Genomic DNA, 18858 nt, shown 5'->3' on the forward strand with positions numbered 1-18858 from the left:
AATAACAAGATTTGCTAGAGTCGAAAATCTGCATCAATGGAGCAAAAAGCATGAATTTTTTTAATATGGCCATCTTTATGGAATAAATTTTTGATGAAAAATTCAATTAAAAGTAAATTTTTCTTCTGTACCTTTCAGAGAGCAATATTCTACTACTCTGGACAATTTTTTAGCCGAATCCGTGATGCTATTGTAACACAGGACTTAAATGAACATTTTTAAATAATTTCTATGAAAACAAGGCAACTCACTATATCAAGCTGGAGCCTGCTTGGGGCATTATTACTGATCAACTATTGAGCTTTACCTTTAGTAGAATAGTATAAGCTTCCAATTCATTTTAAACTTCATGAAAATGTGCATGTTAAGTATGTGGAAAGTTATGTCGAATTTTGAGAAATTTTGGTTTTTATTGATGTTTTACGAAAATCGCTTCAGTTACACAATAAAGGACATTTTGCTTAATGTTATATTTTTCCTACATTTCAGAATAGCTGTAGAAAGTTACGCAATAAATTGATAATGATTTTATTGAAAAATAAAAAAAGATATCGCACAAGCAAGTTGTCCGTTTTATAAATTGAACAGTCCTTATGTTTTTAATTAAATTGACGAAGGAGTTCTCAAAGCAATTAACGTTGGAACTTTTGCAAAATTACCAAAATAACTCCCGTGATGATTTACGATTACAAAGAAGTTTTCCCAGTTTCAATTCGATTTGTTTCAGGAATTTTGAAAGTAATTGTCCGCCAACTTCGGAATAAATCTCCGGATAAAATCTTCAAAGAATTAATGAAAAAACATTACTTTTGCATTGAAGCTCTAAAAGGAATTTTCTAAGAAATTTCCCAAATAATCAACAAATCAGTTTTCAGACAAACTCCCGAAGGAAGGAATGCCGGAGCAAAGACAATATATGCAGAATTACCCAAAGAAATGTAGACTGGAATCGATTATGTATATCTTAAATGAACTGCTGAAGCAATAATTTTCAAAAGAAACACCAAAAGAATTGCCAAAATTATTTTGAAAGCAGCTGCCAAAAAAAAAATCATAAAAAGAAAATTTTGTAATTTTCAATATATTTTTCGAAGAAGTTATTTAAGCAATTTCAAATCGAATAGCTGAGTTATTTTTCAAAGGAATTACCAAAGCTATTCCCAGAAGAAATGACCAGAGGAACTTCAACATGAATGGCCGAGAAAATTCTCAAAGAAATTACTGAAAGAATTCTCAAAGTAATTGTCGGAAAAAAAATCCTAATAAACTTTTGGAAGAGGTCGCAAAGCAAACGGAATTTCCAAACAAATTCTCAACTTAATTACAAAATAAATTAAAGAATGAAAAAAAAAATCTGGAGGAATTCAGGAAAAACCCTAAAGAATTTCAGAAGGAATAAAAAAATTTTCAAAAAAATTTCCGAAGAAAATTCTAAAAGAAACGCGAAAAATTAACGGAACTTTGGCATAAATTAACGAAATAATCTCGATGGGAATTTCCAAAGGATTTCTCTGAGTATTAATTCGATTTATATTGATTATACTGCATTAGATGCAACTTTGTACTTTCTACAATTGATGCTTTTTACAACAGTACAGCAAATTCATTTCTACGTATTTGATAGAGCTATTTTTCATCATTCATCTCAAAGAGTTCTCAAAAGAAATCATTTAGAAGTTTCTTGAGAAATATTCAAAGCAATGCCTTCGGAGGATTTGATTTGAATATTTTGAGACGTTTCACGTTATCTCAGTTAGACTAAGATGAAAAAATCCATGAATCTCGCTTGAAATATCCTTCAAATCTCGTATTGCTGATAAACTGCTGAATATCATGTTATTGGCTTTCGATGTTCCGTCAGGTTGATAACCCGACTTCCCGCTAATTTGATGGATTTGAAATTCGAAGCATGGGAAGTCGTAAACACTGTTCGATGCATCACTGCCCCGCCCCCAAACAACGGACGTTCGGGAAGCTTCATCAGCCCGTTAAGACCTGCCAGCCAGCACCAGCGGCAGCGGGACGGCAATGACAACGACGTACCAAGTTGCTCGCACGTTTCGAATTTCAACACCACATTCATACCTATATATCCCCCGCACCGTAGAAACCTGCACAGACAGTGCACACATGAAGATATAAATTGGGCGATATATTTTACACGCTAACTGTCATTGCACGTGGCTGCCGGTGCGGTGCGGCGGCGGCGGTCTCCCGTCCATTTCGAGGCGCATCGTGAACTGGATCTGATTGGGCTGTTTATCGTTTATGATTTGGCGTGCTCAAATAGCAGCGTTGGACGGTGTCGGTCAGCACCAGCAGCAACTCACGATTCGGGGTAGACTTTATGGCGTACAAAGCGAGCTACTGCTTGCCGTCGCCGTTCTTCAGGATGGCAGATGCATGCGGTGCAGTACCGCCTATGCCAGCGCTAGCCAGTAGTGTAATGCAATCGACCGATTAGTCTTGAATGCGTGATTTATTGCTATATTGTTTTGCGTTGCGTTTGCGATGACTATTTATTAATAGAGGCGTCATTTTCACTTTTTTTTTCTCTGTTTCTCTCTCTCGTTACAGGTAAATGACAACCGCACTTGGTTTGGCAAGTTGTAAGAAGTTGATGAGCAATTTGATATGGCCGGGAATGGGTGGTAAGTTTGGTGCAATTCACTATCGTTGCAAATTATGGTGGCGAAATCGAAAGTCGGAGCTTGCTGTTTGGCATTCCGGAATTTTATGGGGATCATTTATCAATTGTGGCATTGCAGCGAAAACAGAGCGGTACTATGATCCGATGGTTACATGTTTGGTTGATAGTGAAAGTAACTACCGTTTGTTTTAATTTTTGAATTCAATTTCCAAGTTTATTGCACGAAGTGACGAAGGACACGAATTAATCAGCAATTGGTTGTTTAGTTCAAAATCAACATTTTTCAAACCTAAAAAAATCATAAAATCATAACTTTTGAATCACCTTCTTTTTTTTTGTTTGAAAGCTGTTTATTGTAATTTATTTCAAAGAGTTTACTGAAACTATTCAACCTTATCCGAGCAGGAGAAAATAGCTGAAGAATACCAAACTCAGGTATGGAAAACCGAATACCTACAACCTGAATGAGGTATTAAGAAGCCCTGCAGAAGATTTTTTTTTTAGTTTTTATTAATGTGTATTTTAACTTAAATGCTAATTCTACACTCCTTGCGTAAGAGGTAAAATACCTATAATAATAACTGGTGTGTATTCTGTGCATAACACGTGAATAATGACATGAGGTATGGCAATACCTAAATAATAATTGCCGATTTTTCCATAGAAATGATGATTTTTCCATAACTGAATAAGAACTCAAGCAGTCCTCAACACCAAACCAATAACTCGTCGAGGTATTTCATAAATACCTACAGTAAGGTGGCCCACACTTATATGAAAAACAAAAATTTCGAAAAATGCAAAATCTTACCTTCTCAATCAGTTGTTTTGGACTCCAAGAAGCTACGTTCAAAATTTGAGCCAAATCGGTTGAGCCTAAGGGGGCGCTCAAAACGCTTGAAGTTTGTATGGGAAAACTTGACAAAATGTATGCAGAAATTTCAAGTTTTCGAATTTTGCCGCTAGGTGGCGCTGTAAGCGTTCAATAATCAAACCCTTTGGTATTATTGTAGGTGACTATATGCCAAACAACTTTGTCGAAGACCGCAAAGCGATCCAACGTCTGTGAAAAAAGTTATACCCTAGGGAAAGTGAGGATAAACTTTATTGTTATTTTTCCAATACCTGTAAAGGAATAATATCAATAATAAAATCTCAGTACTTTGCCTCACTTTGCCTTGGGTATAACTTTTTTCACAGCCGTCGGATCACTTCGCGGTCTTCGACAAAGTTCTCTTACATATAGTCACCTACAATTATACCAAAGGGTTTGATTATTGAACGCTTACAGCGCCACCTAGCGGCAACATTCGAAAACTTAAAATTTCTGCATACATTTGGCCAAGATTTCCCATACAAACTTCAAGCGTTTTGAGCGCCCCCTTGGGCTCAACCGATTTTGCTCAAATTTTGAACGTAGCTTCTGGGAGTCAAAAACAACTGATTCAGGAGGTAAGACTAGGTATTTTTCGAAATTTTTGTTTTTCATATAAGTGTGGGCCACCCTAACCTACAGGGTGCGTGCGGCATTTTTGCACTAACCTTTAAGGTGAAACATCAAGACATCTGACGAAAGAAGCATCAAGCTAAGCCGCACTTGTTAATCCTGGCTTTGCTCACTTGCAAAAAGAGGCAGCTTTTCCAAATCGAGCGCATTTGTTTACGAATTTTCAAGATTGGTGCTCTTGAAAACGCGAGTAGGGGACCAAGTCGGCCATTGTGGCAGCCATGTTTGTGTTCTTTGAAGTTTCTCCTTAAACAGGAATATTTCATCAAAGGGTTGCAATAAATATATATATCCCACATCATCAAATGCACCATATTTCTAGTGAATTGTGTAAAATATTAAACCATTAATAATCAAAAACGTGGTGGTATGAGAAAATATTTTCAGATCCTATGTTTTACACTAGCGTGCCCAATAACATTTCGGATTATACTACTTGTTGTGTAAATAAGACGAAATCAGTAGAATCTCTCTCTCTCTTCTTGGCGTAACGTCCTCACTGGGACAAAGCCTGCTTCTCAGCTTAGTGTTCTATGAGCACTTCCACAGTTATTAACTGAGAGCTTCCTCTGCCAATGACCATTTTGCATGTGTATATCGTGTGGCAGGCACGAAGATACTCTATGCCCAAGGAAGTCAAGGGAATTTCCTTTACGAAAAGAACCTGGACCGACCGGGAATCGAACCCGTCACCCTCAGCATGGTCATGCTGAATACCCGTGCGTTTACCGCCTCGACTATATGGGCCCTAAATCAGTAGAATGTAATGTGTAAAAGCCCGATAACACAGCGCAACATTTTTTTGTCTCAAGAGCAAACTTATGTGTCTCCGAAGGATTTTGGGCCGCTGAATCCGAATCTGGGCTCAGATTTGCTCTAACACGTCACAATTTTGAGCTATACCTCAATTTATAGGGCAAAATATGCGATTTTGGGCTTTTTTGACTGCAAGCCATTATGCTTGGAAATATTTTTCTTAAGCAATCAAAAGGTTAATTGGTCAATTAATATCTAAATTAACGACTCATGCAAAATATTTTGTTTTACCTAATCAAATTTGATAGATTTAAGCATTTTATGTTAGTATGAAAACTTGCATGCAACTTTTGGAGGATGACTTGTATGGGAAATATCGAACCTAACATAAATCATTGATAGTTTTAATCAAATTCGATTTGTTAAAACGAAATATTTTGCACGAGTCGTTAATTTAGATGTTAATTGACCAATTAATCTTTTGATTGCTTAAAAAAAATATTTCCTTGCTTAATGGCTTGCAGTCAAAAATGCCCAAAATCGCACATTTTGCCCTATAAATTGAGGTATAGCTCAAAATTGTGACGTGTTAGAGCAAATCTGAGCCCGGATTCGGATTCAGCGGCCCAAAATCCTTCGGAGACACATAAGTTTGCTCTTGAGACAGACAAAAAGTTAATTTTTGTTACGCTGTGTAATGATACACGAGACGTAATGATATGCTTCAAAAATTATAATTTAAATAGTTTTGACGTGGTGATTTTAACACATTATCGAATAGCATCAATAAAAACTGGTTGTTTTTTCGATACACTAAGTCTAGGGTACAACTTTTTTAAAGGAAGCATCGGATCACTTAGCGGTCTTCAACAAAGATGTTCCGCATAGAATTCCCTATAATAATACTAAAAATAGGGGTTAGTGAACGCTTCCAGTGCCATCTAGTGGCAGAAAACTAAAACTATGCCATTCCTGCACATATTTGTACCAGTTTTACCATATAAACTTCAGACTAGTCGAGCGATACCTAAGAACTTATCAATTCAGCTCAAATTTGTGCTGTAGCTTATGGGAGTCTAAAACAGCAAATTGAGGTGGTCAGACTTGGGATATTTTAGTTTAAAATTTTCTCATAAATGTTTGAGCAGCCCTAGTAGAATACCATTGCTCAAATTAGAATTTCCGACTTCTTCCAGTTATTTCTCCGCTATCTTCCATTCCAGCGATGTAGTCTTTTGTAGGTAACAAGCCTATGGAATCCCCCAACTACACTGAAAAAATCAGCTTGACAGCTGAGAAAATACAGATAGTATGCAGCTGCTCCATATATTTATACTCAAGTTCTTCGCATTTTCGTCTTCTAGAAACCTCTTTTTCAAATTTATGGGATATTTTTTGAACGGCACACATAACGATGATACCATTGGAGCTCCTCGTACACAAAATTATTCTAGTTTTACCTAAAATAACACAATTGTTGACCAAAGCTTAGAGAACAACACTAAAACGGACTTGCAGCGGTTCTCAGGATTGTTCAAAAAAGGTTATCGATATTAGAACCACTTTTTTCTTCCTAAATCATTGAAATAATCACAATTGTTCGCGAAAAAAACATTTAGTATAGATCTATTGTCGAATTATTTTTAAAACGTGTTTTATGATTACGATATGATTTAGTGCAAAAATATTGCACGTACCCTGTAGATCACTACTCTCGAAAAATGACATCTAATTTGGTTACTATCATCCATCAGTAAACTTATTTTAAATGGAAAGATTTCTATCAATTCAATGACACTGGTATTTGTTTGGCAAAATTTCGTTTGGCCGAACGTAATTTAGCCGAATGCCATCTGGCCGAAAGGGTCCTTTTACCGAATGCCGTTTGGCCGAATTACGTTCAAAAGAATTTGGAGGCGCCGTCAAAATCTGGGTAAATTATTAGCTGCCAATGTAATCATCAGAAATATTTCCTCCTTTTAATAATAGGCTATTCTATCTTGTTTAATAACTTAGATTAATGGTCATTTAATTACTTCAATCTTCAGATTTCAAGCTTCTAAGAACTTTTTTAGGTTTATTTCTACGATGATTAAAAAATGCCAAGAAATCGGAGAAAATTGGGTCCATTTTGATACTTTTTTTTTAGTTTTTATTAATGTGTATTTTAACTTAAATGCTAATTCTACACTCATTTTGATACTTCATATATTCTGTATGGCAAGGATCGGTATATTCGCCTCACTCCATTCATATTCACTCCCCTTTGCTGAAGCGAATCGAGAAAGATGCAGCAAACGGATCGTCGTGATCAAACACGCACCCCATCACCAGTGGGAAGCGATAAGCCAGCTGCTTGACATGAATATTCGTTGCCATTCGTCGCAGTTTGGATCGCAAGTGAATGAATGAATGGCGAATGGTGAAGAATGCCGGTGAGCGTTCGAAGCGGCTATTATCATAAGTAGAAGAGAATTTCTGCATGTAATGCATACATTTTTACTGTATTGTTGCTGAAATGCTAGATTAGCAAAGTAAATAATTCGAAAACATCAAAAATTCGTATGCACAATATCAATCGCATCACTCACGAATCGCATTCGCTTGCGATGCGAATATGGACGAATGAGTAATTTCCAAGTGTGGCTTCCCACCGTTCGCCGGAGTTTGCTGTCGTCGCTGACAAGCATACACACGAACTAAAGCGACAACCGTTCGCTGCTGACTGTCTTCGAATGTGGAAGAAGATGAAAAGTGGAAATCAGGAACCCTGCTGTATGGTACGAAAATTTGGTGACAAACTTTGAACTTCATTTACTCGAAAGTGGGTTTTTGTCACTTACACCCCTTTGCTTCTAATCCCCTCAACAATAATACTCAAATGACTCATTTATAAACAATGTACGTGTTGAAACTATAATTTTTTTGCCAGCGACTTTCCTTCTTTGAATCATATACCTGCTCTTTCGAGTTATGCTAATATGGCCAAATGACTCTTTTGGCAAAATGCGGTTCGACCAAACGGCATTCGGTCAAATAACCCGAAACCGCATATTATGTGGCAGGCACAAAGATACCGTATGCCCAAGGAAGTCAAGATAATTGTTTTCACGAAAAGATCCTTGACTGACCGGGAATGGAACCGGCCACCCTCAGCATGATCTTGCTGAATTTCCGCGAACGTACTGCTTCGGCTATATGAGCCACGCATAGCATTTGGCAAGTTTGGCTGCGACATCGATTTTTGTGAATCGATTCGAATCGGACCAGCAGAATCGATTCACCTATTTAATCGAATGCTTTGAATCAATGTTTTCACATCGAATAGATATTATAAAATGTTGCAAAACCATAAGATGGTCTGTTTGCAGCATGGAGTACAAGTTCATGGGATGATTTATTTTATATCAAAAATTGAGATTGTACATGTGGAATTGTGTGGAGGAATTCCTGAAGAAATACCTGGATGAATTCCTGCACGGGTACCCGAAGAAAACCCTGAAAGAATCCCTGGAGGAATTCCAGGAGATTTTCTTAGAGGATTCGCAGGAGAAATTCTTGGATGAATGCCTGGAACATATTCTGGAAGAAATCTTGAAGGAATCCCTTGATGAATTCCTGGAGGAATCCCTGGAGGAAATTTGGGAGAAGAAACAACTTGAGGAATTCCTGAAAGAATCCCTAGATAAATTGCTGGAAAAAAATCTTGGAAGAAATCCTAAAGGACTTTTTTACAATGCCTGGAGGATCTTTTGGACATATTTCTGGTGGAATCCCAGGTGGAACTCCTGGAGAATTCCCTAGAGGGTTTCTTGAAGAAATCCCTGAATGAATCTTTGAAGGAATTCTGGGAGAAATTCTTGAAGAAATTTCTGAAAAAAATCCCAGAGGAATTCCCGAGAATCATTTCTGAAGAAATTCCTAGAGGAGGTCCCAGAAGAATTTCTGGAGGAAACCCTGAGAGAAATCCCGGAGGAATCCCTGGAAAATTCTTAGACGAATTCTTGTATAAATTCCAGCAAGAATTTATGAGGGATTGCATGGAGGATTCCGTGAAGAAATTCCTGGAGGAATTGTCGTAAACATTTCCGAAGGAATTCCTGAAGGAATTCCTGCAAGATTTCCTGGAGGAAATCCTGAAGGAATTCCTGGAGGAATTCCTGGAGGAATTTCTGGAGGAATTCCTGGAGAAACACCTGGGGTAATCCCTGGAGAAAGTCTTGATGGAATTCCCGGAGGAGTCCTAGGAGAAATGCCTGGATGAAATTCTGAAGGAATGCTTGGAGGAATACCTGGAATAATTCCTGAATAAATCCCTGAAGGGGTATTTCTGAACGAATCCCTGGAGGGTTTTTTGGATAAATTTCTGGAAAAATTGCCGTATGTATTGTGGAGGTATTCCTAAAGGAATTCTTGGAGGGATGCAAACCAAAGAAGAATTCCTGAAGGAATGCTTGGAGGAACCACTGGAGAAATTCCTGGAGACATGCGGGTAAAGAAATTTCTGGAGGAATCCCTGTATACATTCCATGGGGAATCCATGGAGAAATCCTTATAGAAGTCCCTCTCGGAATTCCTGGACGATTTCCTTGAAGAACTACTGGAACAGGAGGAATTCCTGGAGGAATCTCTAGAGGAATTCCTTGAGGTATCTTAAGAGGATCTGTAGGAATCTCTGGAGGAATACCTTCCTAGAGGAATCTCTATAGAAATTGCTACAGAATTCCCGGATGAATCCCTGTAAGAATTTTTAGAGAAATGCATGTAGGTATTACCAGAGGAATTCTGGAGAAATTTCTGGAGGAATCCCTTGAGGAATTCTTGGAGGAATCCCAGGAAGAATTCCTGAAGAAATCCAAGGATCAATTTCTGTAGGACTTATAAGAGGAGTTTCGGAAGAAATCCCAGGAGGAAGTACTGAAAACATCGCTGAAATTCCAAAGGAAATCCTAAAGGAATCCCAAAAAGACTACGCAGAGGACTTCCTGAAGGAATCCCTGGGAGAGTTCCTGAAGAAACCCCAGGAGGAAGCTTGAAAGCAATCCCTAGAGGAATTTGGAGAAATCCATGTCTGAAGTAATTTCTGGAGGAATTCTTTAAGGAATATATGTAGAAATTCTGGATGAAATCTCTGATGGAATATCTGCAGATATACCTTAAAGGATATCTGGAGAAATTCCTGAAGGAAACCCTAAAAACAGCACTAGAAATATCATTGGAGGAACCTTTAAAGATATCCCAGGACAAATACCCGAAGAATTGTCTGGTGAAATCCCTAGATGAATTCTTAAAGGAATCTGTGGAGGAATTCAAGATGGTATCACTGCAGCAAGCTATGGAAACAAATTTGAAGGAATTGTCCATACTCATATATAGTTTACGAAACTAGAAACAGATCTAAAACAGTCATTTTGACCCTTGAGCCAGATTATGGTCATTTTCTACAAATTGTTTTAAGTTCAAAGCTTTATTTTTGACAAATTAAAATTGCCCTCTCGTCGATCAATTTCACCCGAAATCACGGTAGTCTAAAATCAACAACTTTTCTGAAGGCATCATTCTTGTAGATGTTCTGGTTTAAGAGATATCAAAGTGAGTGAAGGTGATGCATTATTGTTGCAATACTTGTTAACGGGTAGTGTAAATGTACACTTTTATTTTACAACAACGCATAACGACAAACTTGTAAAACATAGACTCAAACAAATCACCCACTTCAATAACGGTGAAAGTTCGCTCCAATCGAACAAACGTTTGGCACGTGATTACATTTTTCTAACAGTTGTTCCAATTTGTGACAACCCTTCCGGGAAAGGATAGCCCGACGACGAGCGCAAGCCGGCAAATGACTGCACGTCCACTCCGGTGATTACCATTATGACCCATTATTGCGGTTTGGCATCGGATTGGTTGCGGACGGATTGATATTAAGTACCGCCCTCCGTCCCGTCCGTCAACGAAACTATAAGGCGTGATAGCTGCTGCGCTGCTTCGACAATGGCAACCTCTAGACAATATGGAATGGAACGGACCCATTCAACCGGCGCAGAAAACTGAAAGACAGATGTAAATCAATTCCGCGGAGTTGTTGTAGGAACTACGTTGCAGGGAAACTGTCAACCGTTCCACCGCGCACCGTCGTCATCGATGTAGAGCGATAGTTTCGCGCACTACGTAGTACATTTTGACGGATGAACTCATTTCAGCGAACGAACGAACGAACGAAAGTCAGCACCACCATTCAAATCAGGGTCTACAAAACAAATTATTATTTATGCGCGGCATCTGAATGACTAATGAAGCGCGTCAATAAGGTGAACTGAGAGAAAACCCGGCAACAAGAATGTCACGCTGCAGAAAGCGCGACTAGGTATTGTCTGTGTGCAAGAGCAGACACCAAATTATTCATGGCACAATTGTCGGGGGCTAATTAAAGTGGCACAAAAAGTGGGTAAGGAAATGCAAATATGTTGCGTCCGGAAGGAGGAGATGTTATCTGATGGTGGTGTCGAGTGAATATTTGACCAAGTGTTTTTGTTTATATGGAAAAAGCTGTTGACTTTGGTGATGACATTGTCATTTGAATGTGTTTTTGCGTTGTTAAAAGTTCCTTTGAAATACTTACTTTCAATCCTTAGCACCCACGGAGGTGCAGAGTGCCGAATTGAAAGATCTCCATCGTGAGCGATTGCCCGTCATCCCCTTGACCTTGACAAATTTCTGTGGACTTGCTTTATTTCGTTGTTGTGGCTGCGCCGCTATGAACTGCGTCTTCCTCTCCTGCGATGTCCTGCTGGGTTCCAATCTAACGCTTGCTTGCAGATTTCGTTTCCGCCCCTGCATAGATTGGCCGACCCACCTCCACTTTTACTCCCGAATTTCTGTCGACATCGGCTTTGGATAACATCGCAGGCATCTATTAATGAAGACCTGCAACTGCTGAGTGTTCTCCACTGATACACACCAAGTTTCACTGTCGTACAACAGCACAGATTTTACGTTCGAGTTGAAAATTCGGATTTTTGTGCGTCGACTAATCTTTTTGTTTTTCCATACATTTCTTAAACTCGCAAAAGCAGCCCTCGCCTTTTTGATCCGTGGACCTATGTCGATCTTGGTACCGCCATTGGCCGCCATTTGGCTACCAAGATATTAGAAGCTTTCAACGTTCTCCACTGATTACCCAGCTACCGTAAAGCTGGAAGGGTTGACCGTGTTTACATCCAACGATTTGGTCTTGTTGACGTTGATGGTACGACCTGCCGCCGAGGAGCGATCGACAAGATCATCGAGCCTGCTCTGCATATCAGAGTGCCGTTGAGCTAAGATAGCAACGTTATCAGCCAGTTCGAAGTCATTTAGGTACTCCACGGTAATGGGCTGTCACAGCAACCCATGATTTGGGTCACGATCAATCACACCTACCAGGATCTCGTCGATTACGATGAGGAACAGTAGCGATGATCAAGACACACCGTTGTGCAGTACTCTGCACGAAAATGCCTCGTACTCTGCTTCAATGAGGCCGATGATTTTCTCAGGGACACCCTTGCGCCTGAGGGCTTCTCACATGTTTCCGTGATTGAGACGGTTGAAAGTGTTTTCGTAATCAATGAACACCAGGTAGAGAGACTCTTGGAATTCATTGATTTACTCCAGAATGATACGGAGCGTGACAATATGGTCCACACAGGATCGTCCGGCACGGAATCCTGCTTGCTGCTGTCGAAGAGTTGCGTCAATCTTCTCATGTATCTGGTTAAGAATCACTTTTCAGAGGACTTTGAGAACGATACACAGTAACATGATGCGCCGCCAATTATCGCATACAGTCAGGACACCCTATTTGGGTACTTTTACTAAGACGCCTTGCATCCAGTCGGCCGGAAATGTCGCGGTTTCCCATGTGTTGCAGAATAATTGATGCAGTAGTTGTGCGTATACTACGGGGTCAGCTTTGAGCATCTCAGCTGATATGCGATCGACCCCTGGGGGCCTGTTTGATTTCATGCTACGGATGGCTGTTTCTATCTCCTGCACTGATGGAGCTTTCGTGTTGACACGGGTAATGCGAATCTTGCTGAGGTGTTGATGGCGTGGCCGACACTTGAAAAAGGTTTCCAAAGTGCTCGAACCAGCGTTTCAACTGGTCAGCCGGGTCCGTCAGTAACTGTCCAGACGTGTCTTTCACGGGCATCGTAGCATTCATCTTGGTCCCACTAAGGCGACGTGAGACATCGTAGAGGAGACGGATGTCGCCGGTAATTGCGGCTTTCTCGCCTTCGTCGGCTAGGGAGTCCGCCCACGCTCTTTTGTCCAGTCTACATGAGCGAATTAGTTCCTTCTCGAGAGTTGAATAGCGCTGACGGGCTACAGCTTTGGCTCCTCGTATTTTCGCTCGGTCTATCGCGGCTTTGGCGTTCCTTCGCTCCTCTATCTTCCTCCAGGTATCATCTATGATCCTCTACTTTCTTCGGGTGCGTAGCTCACCCAAATTATTCTCACTGGTGGCGATGAAGGCGTTCTTGATGGCGCTCCATTGATCTTCTACGCTTCCACCTTCTGGAATATTCGCAGCACGGTTCTCTAGCTCCCCGACGAAGGACCTTTTCACAGCAGCGTCTGCCAGTCGAAGTGTGTTGAACCGGCGCCCGATTTTCTCCTCCTGTCGATGGATCCTAGCAAGGCGCAATCGTATCTCGCCGATTAGGATATGATGATCGGACGCAATGTGGGTGCTTCGTTTGTTCCACGCATCAAGAAGGCGTCATCTCCATTTACGGCTGATGCAGATGTGGTCGATTTGATTTTCCGTTACGCCATCACTGGAAACCCATGTCACTTTGTGCACCAGTCGATGAGGAAAGAGCGATCCCCCAATCACCATGTCATTGTTGCCACAAAACTCTGCAAACAGCTCTCCGTTTCCGCTCGTTTCTCCGAGACCATGGCGTCCTATGACGTGCTTATAGTCCGAGTTGTCGGAACCAACCTTCTCGTTGAAGTCGCCCATGTGGATCTTGATATCACCTTTCGGAATCTTGTCCACGACAGCATACAGTTGACTGTAAAAGTTCTCTTTGTCTTGCGATTCGGCAGCATCGGTTGGCGTGTAACATTGGATCAGGTAAGGTTTCGAACCCGTGTCCTGAATCTGGCTACAATTATCCTCTCATTAATAGGTCCTCATTTCATGAGCGCAGCGGGGGCGTGAACGCTGAGCAGGAAACCAGCTCCACGATGGCGAGGAGCGTGTTCGCCTCGTAGGCCACAGTATAGCAGAATTTGATCCAATGCCAATCTGTGTTCTCCACAGTTCGGCCAACGGACTTCGCTCAGTTCTAGGATCTCAAGCTTCATACGGCATGCCTCACTCGCTAGTTGTGCCAGTTAACCCTCCTGAGTTAGGGTTAAAACAGTCCAATTTCCAATTCTTGTCCGTTGTTTCACGCTAGAAGTAGTTGCCGTTGAATCAGGTCGTAATCTTTCATTTTCGGTTTCTGTAACGGTTTTTGGGTTTCGAGAACAGCAGGTTGTTGGCCTAAGGTTCCCTATCCGTCGTGGTAGGTATAGCTTCTCCGGCGGAATAACAGACGCTCGGTACGTACCTCCTCAATCTAGCTGAAGTTAGAAGGACAACAGTGCCCAGACTGCACTATCAGCTAAGCACAAAACCCTTAGCTGGCGGTCTTTGGCATCGGTTGACCCGTGGAAGCCTGAGGTAGGGACTTGTGAGGACTCTCCGTATCAACTCACCGTTTTGCAGTTCTTAAACAGGAAATTTTGCTATGAAATAAAAATGGAGCCTTGTAGCCGTGCGGTTAGAGTCATGATGCATGATCCGTGTGTCCGTTGTCTAGTGTGAAGTTTCGTTCAGTCTGTCTAACTGAAGACGGTGTACATGTCTAAAAAAAATCATTGGAAACCCTAATTCAACTCCAATTAGGTTTAAACCACACATTTAGGTTTAATAGGTGGAAACTGTGGGATCCATTTGGGTCCCAGATATTCAATGGGGGGTTAACACTTCGAAGAATAAATGAACATTCCTACTAGACGCTTAAGAAATTCCTCCACGAATTATTCTAGAAATCTCTCCGGAGATTCTTTCAGAAAACCATCCACGGATTGCAGGTATTCTGACGGCGATTTTTTTAGAATTCTTTTAGAAACTTCTTAACGGATTTCTTCAAAAAGTTTTCCAAATATCACTTCAGAAATAATTTTCTGGGATGCTTTATGCTCCTCCATATTTTTTCCAAAGAAATTGTATGGATGGCCTTCATAAGTGGATCCATTGATGCCTTAGGAATTATAAAGTCACACAAAAATAGTTCTTTCTAAACTCTCGTCGCCCATATGGCACACTTTTTGTATGAGACTTCTGAAATAGTTTATGGAAGTTCTTCCTTTATAAATATTCTTTTAGGAGGTTCTCCATCGGTTCCTTCAGTAATTGTTTCAGGAATACCTCGATAAATTTCTTCATGGAACGTCTCCAAGTATTCCTCACGCATATCTTTCATGATTCCAGCAGCTATTCCTTCGGAGTACTTCATCAAAAATTCCTCCAGGATCTCTTCCAAGGATTTTTTACTACGACTCTTTATAAAATTTAGAAATTTCTTTATAAATAATTTACTAGGAATTAAGTGTTCTCTGAGAATTCCTTTAAAATACCTTTACGAATTCCTCCGGGAATTCTAACAGGAAATTGGTTGAAAAAAGTCAATTTTTGCGTGCCATAATTTGTGTATCACCCCTAAGGTTGGCAAAAGTTGTAGTTTTGATACAGAAAACAAATTATTCCAGCAGAAGCAGAATAAAAATAAAAGGGCCCATATAGCCGAGGCGGTAAACGCACGGGTATTCAGCATGACCATGCTGAGGGTGACGGGTTCGATTCCCGGTCGGTCCAGGATCTTTTCGTAAAGGAAATTTCCTTGACTTCCTTGGGCATAGAGTATCTTCGTGCCTGCCACACGATATACACATGCAAAATGGTCATTGGCAGAGGAAGCTCTCAGTTAATAACTGTGGAAGTGCTCATAGAACACTAAGCTGAGAAGCAGGCTTTGTCCCAGTGAGGACGTTACGCCAAGAAGAGAGGAGAGGAGCAGAATAAAAAAGAAGGCGCCGCTGCCTCAAATTACTATATACGCCGCCGCCTGTGAAATGTGCTTCGGCTCACACGTCTAATTCCTACATAATTTTGGAATATAACAACAGATCACTAGGCTCCAGTTATTCACGCAATTGTAGACAAAGAAAGGATAGATCATGGGATTGTACCGTTGAAAGAAAAAGACAAATGATAATTATTGAAATGTATATTGTTTTTTCCCCTACTTGCTAAATACTTGCCATAATATTTTATTAACCATAAAATACCACGAGTTTACCATAAATTGACAATAGTAACGTGTGCAATCGCACACCTTAGTTTAGTAAGTGTTGACTGAAGCTGTTAACACCTTTCAGGGCTACGACAAAAAGGAATGCTCAGTCCAGTGAATGAAAAACGCGATTTTAACTGGTTGACTATACGCGGAAATGATTTACTGAAGAACAAGTAAACAGCTGGTGGCAATTGCCAGGGTGGCTTTCGCGTTTAAGAATCTCAACCTCATTAGCATTCGACACATTCTTCTTTTTGTAGGTGTGAGGAATAAAATTTAAATCGAAAAACGAAACAATCAACCTGCATACATAGTCAATCCAACATGATTGAAAAAACCTTCAGCACCACTCGTGACAAACTGACCAAATAACACAGAGGAAGTTTGTATCCGATGCAATCGCGAACTTTTGTTCAAGCGATCGTTAAAGCGGCATATCTTCTGCTCAATCAGTCATCGTTTATATACACTTGCTGTCAACGTTCACAGCACGGTTTCAGGGTCAAAAACATTCAAATCTAGCGCAAACATTTCGTCTCCTTCTCGATCCCCAACGCAAACAGTCAGTGTCACCGACCACTGACCATTTGGTATGGATATATTGTGACCGTACGGCGCGTCGAGGTGGTTTGCGAATAGCCAAACGTACGGACCTGGTGTTTAATTTTCGCAACCATTCGAACTGACAACTTTTTATGGATCTGCCTTATGAGCGCGCGCTTATGAAACTTGTTTTCCCATAACTTGACTCCGCTACGTTGGTCAGTGTGGTTACCCTGCTAGTGCTTGGCGTAGCCAAGCTCTAGCCGTGCACCATCGTCGTCGTCGTTGTTGTCGGTTGGATCTTGGTGGCTCATCTACCAAACCAAACCACCCATATGAACTTAATGCCACTGCACGCACGCACTGACCGTGTGCAGACACGGCTGCGATGGACCTGCTCTACCACACCATTCCATAAAGAGACTCGCCAAATCGTTGGCAATAAACCTGCACTTGGGGCTCCGGCCGGTGGTACTTGTTCACCTAGAAACGCCACCAGACCGTTGTTCCATCCTTTGTGCAGCAGTGCCAGCCAGCGGTTTGCAATGGCTATGTTCCTAGGCTTTTCGGTTGAGAAGTAGTGGTATCCCCATTGTAGTGGTATCCCCCATGCTGTGGTGAACCACGAAGTATGAGGCGTTTAAAAGTACACATAATATTTATATTCCTGCTGTCGTAAATTGATACTTAGCGAGTTGGTGATAACTTTCTGTTTAAGCACAACTTTTCCGCAAAATTTGTGTAGGTTTTGGTATATTCTTGTAATATTTTTTAAGATTTTTTGTGAGTAAGGTTTTTATCTACACCCACAAAGATATGTATACTATAACCAGAAAAACGATAACAAATCTCTACTGTTCCGGAAATCGAATTAGCAATCTCTGAATTGACGGTCCAACGTCTGTTCCACTGACTGGACACAATTTGGAGACCCTTGAAAAAAAACGAACAAGTGCCAAATAGCCTGTACTTCGCTGAGATTTTTTTTTTATTCTTCAAGGAGTTTCATCTGGAATCCACGCATATGTTTCTTCTTGAATTTCTCTACGGGTATTTTCTGAAAAGCTCCACTGAGAATTTCTGCTTGGGATTCTTCTGAGATTCCTCTCTGAATCCTTCTTTGATTCCTATTATTCTGAGATTCCTTATAGGATTCTTCTATATGAACTCTAATTACTCTTCCAGAAGATCTTTTGGGATTTTCGTTGGATTTCGTTAGATTAGGCCTTTTTAAATTCTTAACCCATTTTCGCCCAGTGATCTATTTATAGATCAGAAACATTTGCGATTACCGTGGAGAAATGAAGCATGTTGGAAGACTAGTGTCTTCAGCAAACTTGTTGAGGAAGTCAGGGACTCTACGATGGTACGTAATTTAGTACATATTTGCTCCAGTAGGTGGCGCTAATGATCATGAAACATTCTATTTTAATAGGCTTTGTGGCAGCAGCTATTGCCAGTATCGTCGCGCTCGTGTTGTGAATATCTAGCGTGGTTTTGCAATGCGTAGTTTAACTAGCATACATAAGTTGAAACCATTCTTAGGTTAAGTGAGTCTCCGACAAAGTTGATCAAGGCATCAAGAGCTATTCGATAGTGAACTAGTTTATTATAGGTTTATCCGCTAGGTGGTGCTAGTAAGTCTTAGAAATCCACAACTGCTGTTATTCGAGAACCATACCACATAGAAGAATTTCGTCTTTGGCAAGGTTGATCAGCACATCAAGAACTGTCCGATAGTGAACTAGTTGATAAGATTTAACCGCCAGGTGGCGCTAGTTAGAGAGTCTAAGAAAATCTAAACTGTTGTCTCTCGAGAACCAGACCACTTAGAATAATTTCGTGGGAACACTTCTCAAAGTGCCAAGTGTTGCGACTCGAATGGTTAAGCGTACCACCCACCCACCATCTCAACCAAGGTGCTGGTTGGTCCAATGCTACAAGTGCGGTGCTCAACCCCAATGAAAACGACAATCCTCTGTGTGATCAACACGATCTTCACA

The 18858-nt window shown here is 40.6% G+C and overlaps 1 protein-coding gene across 1 annotated transcript in view; it reads left to right on the top strand.

Moving 5' to 3' along the window:
- Positions 1-2527: 2527 nt before the first annotated feature.
- Positions 2528-18858, top strand: part of LOC109413914 (uncharacterized) — a 64956-nt gene continuing 48625 nt past the window's right edge. The window contains exon 1 of the mRNA XM_062861302.1: positions 2528-2651. Within this exon, the coding sequence (XP_062717286.1) occupies positions 2582-2651 (70 nt within the window). The 5' untranslated portion in view covers positions 2528-2581. The remainder of the gene's footprint in view (positions 2652-18858) is intronic.

Source organism: Aedes albopictus, chromosome 3 (assembly GCF_035046485.1).
Source record: "Aedes albopictus strain Foshan chromosome 3, AalbF5, whole genome shotgun sequence".
In the NCBI taxonomy this organism is placed as follows: domain Eukaryota; kingdom Metazoa; phylum Arthropoda; class Insecta; order Diptera; family Culicidae; genus Aedes; species Aedes albopictus.